Genomic DNA, 7,500 nt, shown 5'->3' with positions numbered 1-7,500 from the left:
TTCCCAATGGGATGGCCACCTGGGTCAGTCAAGGCCGCAGACTTACGACTCTGGGAGAGCGGAAAACTGGGTCAGCTGGCGATTGATATTTTCATTTGTTCATCTCTAAGCTGGAGACTTTTGTTATTCCTCTCTCGTTCAGAATGTTCTAGAAAGTTCAGTATTATTCGGTTAATTACTCTTGAGTTACGTTTTGAATCCAGAGGTTATCTTAAAGGTTCAAATTTATTAATGCAAGTGGTTTTAAGTTGTAAGTTACATTTTCCTTGCAACCTGTAATATTTCTTTTTCATTTAGCACTTGAAGTCGCTAATGAGTTCAAGTTACGTTGATAATTATAGATGTTTACAGTTACTTTCCAGGTTAATACTAGTGTTGACTCTGTTGATATTTCCGTAGTAAAATATTTCTTTATTTACCTTCATTCTAAGGTCGTATATACAGTCTACATTTGCATGGATAGTTTTTTCTTTTCTGGAAATGTCTTGATCTTTACTAACGTTAATTCAATGGTTTCCTCTTTATTTTTCAAGCCGTCGTGGTAGTTGTTTATTTTCCTTTTGCTGCAAAACTGTATAATGTATAAATATAAATATCCTGATTTTGTTATCCTTGACTCATATATCCTCCAATCCTTCAAGAAATAGATTGATCACATTTTCGATTGTAAAGGCAAATATTCTCAATTTTCCTTGTTTTCTCCGAACGTGGTGTAGATACAGACACTGCTGCAAGATGAATATGTTTAAGATATTGCTATGCTGGTCTTCCCATTTGCTTCAACTTTGAAACGAACGTTTGTGCATTACTAACGTTTACTCACATACTTTTCTATGGTGATTTCAGTCCTGTATCAATTCAGTGTTATACGATTCACCTTTAGAACATGAAAGTAAGAATGGAACCCCACTTGATTCGGATAGAGTTCTGCTGTTGTTTTTAAGCGTAACGCTTTGGTGGTGATTCTTTCGGAATTAACAAGGTACTGTAATCTTTTTTACGGGTATTCACAAGGACTCGAGACAACAAAGTACAGATGTCAATTATCATTATTAACCGGAGTTTACATGATATTGTAAACTTTATTAATGGCAGATTATTTCTTGAAAATGTTCGTTTTATTAATGGCAGATTATTTCTTGAAAATGTTCGTTTTATTAATGGCAGATTATTTCTTGAAAATGTTCGTTTTATTAATGGCAGATTATTTCTTATAAATGTTCGAAGTAATTTTTTAATGCATTGTAATTTGAAGGGGATTTTAAGTTAGGGTTTTTGTTAGTATTGGTAAGGTTGAGTTATTAATTTTTAATTTGTATATAAAGTTCCGTATGGAGGAACGTAAGATATCTGAATTAAGAAATCTTAGAATTTTTTATTTTTTTATTTTAGTGTATGATGTGTTTTCTTCAATCTTTTTATGACAGATATTTTAACAAAGAGAAAATAAGCAATATAACTCCCAAAAGTAATGTTAACAAAGTGTTCTGTATAATCTGACACAGGATGCTATACGCCCAAGGCCTTCAACAAAGAAAAATAGCCCAGTGAGGATAGGAAATAAGGAAATTAGACCTGATTGTTGGGAGTGGATGCCATATATAACCTTGGATAGTATTTTAAATTTTTTTTTATAATTTGATATTAAATACTTTGTCTTATCATGTAGATATATTTAATGTGGTTATGCTATCATGATATGCATTTCACATTCTTTCATTAGCTGTTCTTTTACCAATATTAGACTTCGGTAACTCAGACCATTGTTGATACCATGTTTTCCAAGATCCATTGCTGCAAAATATAGTAGGCCGTAATAGGTTATATTGCTCAACAAAAAGGTGTATACACACACACACACACATATATATATGTATATATATATATATATATATATATATATATATATATATATATATATATATATATATATATATATATATATATATACACACACACACACATATATATATATATATATATATATATATATATATATATATATATATATATATATATATATATATAATATGTGTGTGTGTATGTGTGTGTTATCGACAGATGTCTGGATTCGAAGGGAGCCGTTGGTTTGCTTATTAGCCTAACTAATTGTGCCCACGTCGTGTAACCATGCATACCAACCTTACCGAGACGATAGGTGATCAGGCAGAATGCGTCATTCTGTTCGTTAATTTTTGGAGCCATAGTACAAATAGTATTTTTTGTTATTCAGGCCAGTTAAACTGGCAGTTTAAACCAGTACAGATCTGAAAAGGGAAAGATAAAAAAGAATGGGGGTTGTCCTTAAAGTAATTAGCTGGCTAATTCTCTGAACAGATAAAATTCGAGGGATCCATAGAAAAATTAGTTGGTGCAGCGCCCAAACATTTGTTTTGAGACATTTTCAATTTCACATAGTATAGGATTCTAACAGCTGAACTAGAAAAATTGTCAACGTGTTAAAAAATCGTTTTATTAAATTCATCATAATGTAATATACAGAATTCAGAACTTCGTCGTTATGCTCGCTGTTTGTTTAGTTGTAGGCCATAACACGCTTGCTATGGGTAATAGTACTGTTTTCTAAGAGTAAAAGAAACTTCTTTAATTAACAAAGTGAACATTCAACGACTACCAGAGTACTAATGAAAGAAAAAACTATAACACTATAGTTATTCTCATTCGAGCACAATCGTCAGTGATGGATTCTTACGAAATTTGAAAGTGATTGCAGAATCATGCCTACACATCGTCTAGCATTTATGCCTGCATAATTCTTTCAGTAGTTAAGACTAGAGAGGAGGAAGCAGCAGATAGTTGACTTGGAAAAGACAAAATATAGAAAACAAGTTTTGTCGCAAATAAGCATATTGCTCAATTTGTGAATTGTCTGCTAATATTATTTTTTCTAAATACTACTGATATCATGATGTTTTTTTTTTTTTTAGAATTTTGAGTATCCTGATTATGTTCTTTAATATATACCGATACATATTGATGCGTTACATGTATCACAATCTCCTCTTTTTTATTTCACTATTTGACTGCTCATTTAATTTTTTAATTTTCATTGTCTTTTATGGCAATTTCCAAAAAGATCATCATCGTTATTAAGATTGTCTGCTTGATTTCTTGGCTCTTTGGTACGATTTTATGGTGCTTTCATCAGTATTTTAATCATTATTCGTTATATTGAAAGTTTCATAGGTTGAAGGTACGTGATTTTTTCTTATCACTTTATCTGTGAAAAAAATATCTTGCTGTTTTATTGGCAAATTCTTGTAAAGTTTCATATTCTTTTTTACAATTAGATCCGTATCCCATTTGGGATAATTTTTGTTAATTTCTTCAGTTTCATTAGATTTAGATAATTACGGATAGATCATTAATTGAATCATAGTTACGCACTATTATTTTTTATATATTTCTGTACTTTTCTGGCCAAGCAGCTTCTTTTAAACCAATATGTTTTCGTAACTTTGGTCTTCTAGTTATCTGATTTATGTAAAAATTTTTTTAACCAATTAGACCCTTGAGATACCAAAAATTTAACTGTTGTATTTCTCAAATGGAAATGTAGTAAAAAAAAAAAAAGTTGGGATGAAGGATTGTTTCAGTTAGGAACTGGCAGTGGATTCTAATAAATTGAATTCATATATCTTTAGATTTTATTGATTTCTGTTATTGATGGTAATGCTTCTGTATTAGATGTGTGGAATAAATACTTGAATAATTTATAAGGAATAAGGCCTGATATTATTTAGAAATGTTTTTGAAGGGTACAAATTAAACAGGAATTCCGTAACCACTTGAGGGAGCAGCTACTTGAGGGACGCCGTAAGTGTTGGAAAGGGAGATGTCGGAGGGAGCTCCTACTAGAGCATCGTCAGCCACTTTCCCGATGTCAGCATTGAGAGCGATGAACTGTTCAGTGGCTGCACAGTCCACGTTGAACCACCAGTCGCAGACGAAGTACTGCTGGTTGAAGATGGTGCCGTTGGGGCAGAGGAAGGAGTCCTGGCGGCCATCGAACTGGCAGATGTGGAAGACCTGGCAGCCGGCTTCGTCAGCGGTGTCAGCATAGTAACCTGGGAACTCCTGATCGGCGCAGGAGAATCCGGTGTCTGGGACTGAAGCTAGGATGGGATAATCCTCTCCAGGGACGCCTCCTCCGGGGATGTTAGCTGCCAATGCAGCGATGGGGTCCTCGGCTTCAGCTACATTTCCGTCAAGGGAGGAAGCTGCTCCCTCTAAATCAGGGGTTCCGTAAGAGTAACCTGGGGCCGAGGATGGTTCTGGGAAGTCGTAACCTACCTGAGGGTGGGCTGCCCCTAACATAGCTGCAAAGAAAGAAAGGTCAGACAATACTTGTGTTTTGGAGCGTGAATCTTTACTTTTTCGGGTATTAAGACTGTCTGCTAGCATCAACAAATGTTTGCAAGTATTCCACTCCATAAACTGTCCTAATTTATGACAGCTCAAGACCAAAGGAATATTAATTTGAGTTTCTTTGGACTACTGATACAGGAGTATTACTAAAAAATACTGCTTCATTTGTATCCAGTTTCATTGTGTATAAACAAACGCTAATATTTGTGTTGATGAAGGTGAATATATATTTTCAGTTAAGAAGCATATGTTTTTATAAAGTTTTTTTTTTTTTTTTTTTTTTTTTAGATACATGCATACACACACACACACACACACACACACACACATATATATATATATATATATATATATATATATATATATATATATATATATATATATATATATAATTTATATATTTAACAATAAACAGAATGCCACCTCTCTAAATCCTACCGAGAGCAAGAACGATAATAGACTTGAAAGCCATTGTTGCAAATAGAAAAAGTAGGAGAGATAAGGTTCCAGGTCTTCCAGGAAAGCACCTTTAGCTTGATCTGCAATACCAGGGATTCCTTCTGCCTCTTAAATACCAATGGTGATGGTCATCAGGGTCAGTCAAGGCCGCTATGATGCGCGAAGGGGAGCAAGGCAGCTGAAGGTTGATCTCAAAAGTGTTTTGCTCAAGATATTGTTCCTCACTCGTGCAATTTATGTGACTCATATATAGATTATGGGTATTCAAGGAAGTAATTTAGGAATAACATAACTTTTTCTTTGTCATTTTAATCTTTTTTTTTCAAATCGTATAATGATGATTTTTTCTCCTTTATAAGTTTTCCTAATTATTTTATTGTCGTGAGATAAAGACATTTGTGTGAATTGGTCTTTGCTATGTTAAGTCTGGTTACTCGTAATTGTGTTTTGGAAGAGTTTCTCGAAAGTCAGTTTTTTTTTACCATGTTATTATATTAAACGGTTTTCCGGGGTTATGTATTTAATTTTGAATATTGTTATGCTTTTGTTTGTAAATTGCCATAGGAATCCTATGTTTATTATATTTTTATGGTGTAATAAAGAATATACAATCCCGCCAATGGGTATTGAGGAAAATATTATCGTTTATATTTCGTAGGTTTGATGACGAATAATGTTGGCGAAAGAAAATAAAGTATGTTTGGCGAAGCTTTTCATAATCGTTTCGTCAAAAGACATATCATTTTCCTAATTATAATTTGTTTGCTATGTAAGTGTCCAGTGTCAAATGTGTTGTGTATGACGCTATGTTCAAGGAAAGTTACATGCGCCTATTGCCGAGTATTTTTTATTCCCAACCGATGTATAGCTTACTATTACTATTATTATTATTATTATTATTATTATTATTATTATTATTATTATTATTATTATTATTATTATTATTATTATTATTATTATTTTTTTAATTCTTGCCTGGTATTTTGCAATAGATGTAAATATGTATTCGTGTAATATTTTTTGATAGACATTTTCCCCACATTTTACCATATCCCTTCTTACTTTTGTTAGACATTGAGGAGGTTATTATTATTATTATTAGTATTATTAGTATTATTATTATTATTATTATTATTATTATTATTATTATTATTGGTTGTAGTAAAACCTTGAAGTTTGGCTTGATGCTCCTTAGTATCGGAATAGTTCTGATAAAAATTAAGTCATTTTAAAGCTCCAAACACCCATGTTCTAACTCCCCATTTTTTTTTTCACCCTATTGGGCATCAGTACAGTAATAGTTAATATCTTGTAAATTGGATTTTTTACAGTCAACCCGTATTCAATATTTGAAATAAATATGATTAGTTGCACATTTTGGAAAAGTTACGTCATAAACTTTGCTAAAATCTGCTTCTGAAAAGCTGAATATCCTTTTTCTAAGCAGAGACGTTATATTTATTTGGGATTTATTCAGCATTTAAAGGCTTAAAGGCCACTCATAAATAACAAAGGCAAGGGACAGTGACATTGTCCTATCAAGTAGGACATATGATCTGCGCCCAAGCCCCCTCTCCACCCAAGCTAGGACCAGGGACTGACAGGCAATGGCTGCTGATGACTCAGCAGATAGACCTATAGGCTCCCCCAAAACCCCATCCTTAGCTCACAAGGATGGTGAAATTACAGCGACCAAAGGAACTAACGAGTTTGAGCGGGACTTGAACCCCACTCTGGCCATCACCAGTTAGGGACGTTACCACATCGGCAACCACAACCCATTGCATTGGTCATTGTTTTTAGATGTGGGAAAGCTATTAATACAAACTTTGACAAAATCCAATCAAAAGTTATTCGTATAAAAAACTTTACTCTTATTAACATTGTGGATGAATTACATTACGTAAGTCTATCAGCCAATCTTATTTTCAATGTGGAACAGGTTCAGCTCCATTGTATGCGTACTGCATTTGAATTCATTAGTATAGGTTCCAATGAACTTCCTTATTATAAGCGCCATCCATCACCTTACCATTTATTTTACGCACCAGGCTTCATAAGTCCTACAGGTAGCCTACTTTGTGAAAGTTACGAACTCGGACGTCAGTTAGTTAGAATATTTTTTTTGTTTTCATACCATAAATACAATCAGTTATGATTAAGTAATTCGAGTTGACTGATGCGTGCGCTTCTTATTGTTCTTTTTTTTTTTCACTCATCTGTTATTGTCTAATGCTGATGGAGCGTGATGGACATCGTGTACTTGTATTACGAATGCAATACAAAAGGAATTATTTGCAAATGCCTTTTTCTTCTGTGTATAGACGATGGCCTAGTCGATTATTTTCTTGCATATGTAATGCATATTTATATTGCTTTACGTGTGCAAAGCTTATGAAGAGCTCTCTCTCTCTCTCTCTCTCTCTCTCTCTCTCTCTCTCTCTCTCTCTCTCTCTCTCTCTCTCTCTCTCTCTCTCTCTCTCTCTCTCTCAAAATGTAAATATTAATGCATCGTTTATCCTTATAGATATTCAAAGAGGTATTAATTTTGTTGTAAACCGATACTTGACAAAAACACATTTTGCATGTTATCTTCCAATATCTAAACCTATTTTTTACCTTTTCTTCTACTAATTTATTTATATTTTTGTG

General features: G+C 33.3%; 2 protein-coding genes across 2 annotated transcripts in view; both read right to left on the bottom strand.

Moving 5' to 3' along the window:
- LOC137645964 (uncharacterized) overlaps nucleotides 1-21 on the bottom strand; it is an 8,409-nt gene extending 8,388 nt beyond the window's left edge. The window contains exon 1 of the mRNA XM_068379044.1: nucleotides 1-21. This exon is cut by the window's left edge and continues 138 nt beyond it. The gene's annotated coding sequence lies outside the window, so the exon portion shown is untranslated.
- A 3,648-nt stretch (nucleotides 22-3,669) lies between these two features.
- Nucleotides 3,670-4,951, bottom strand: LOC137645966 (uncharacterized). Its single transcript, XM_068379047.1, has 2 exons — nucleotides 4,828-4,951; nucleotides 3,670-4,340 (listed from the first exon to the last, which is right to left on the bottom strand). Exons 1-2 carry the CDS (start codon nucleotides 4,859-4,861, stop codon nucleotides 3,787-3,789), a joined length of 588 nt encoding a protein of 195 aa, XP_068235148.1. The 5' UTR covers nucleotides 4,862-4,951; the 3' UTR covers nucleotides 3,670-3,786.
- Nucleotides 4,952-7,500: the final 2,549 nt, after the last annotated feature.

Source organism: Palaemon carinicauda, chromosome 8 (genome assembly GCF_036898095.1).
Source record: "Palaemon carinicauda isolate YSFRI2023 chromosome 8, ASM3689809v2, whole genome shotgun sequence".
NCBI classification, from domain to species: Eukaryota; Metazoa; Arthropoda; class Malacostraca; order Decapoda; family Palaemonidae; genus Palaemon; species Palaemon carinicauda.
Note: the sequence above shows the minus strand (reverse complement) of the source record. Positions and strands in the feature narration are given on the sequence as shown.

Coding starts and splice junctions, on each gene's coding strand:
- LOC137645966 (XM_068379047.1), bottom strand. CDS start 4,861: ATGGCTTTCAAGTCTATTATCGTTCTTGCTCTCG. Junction 4,341..4,827: donor TATTATCGTTCTTGCTCTCG/GTAGGATTTAGA, acceptor CTTTCTTTGCAG/CTATGTTAGGGGCAGCCCAC.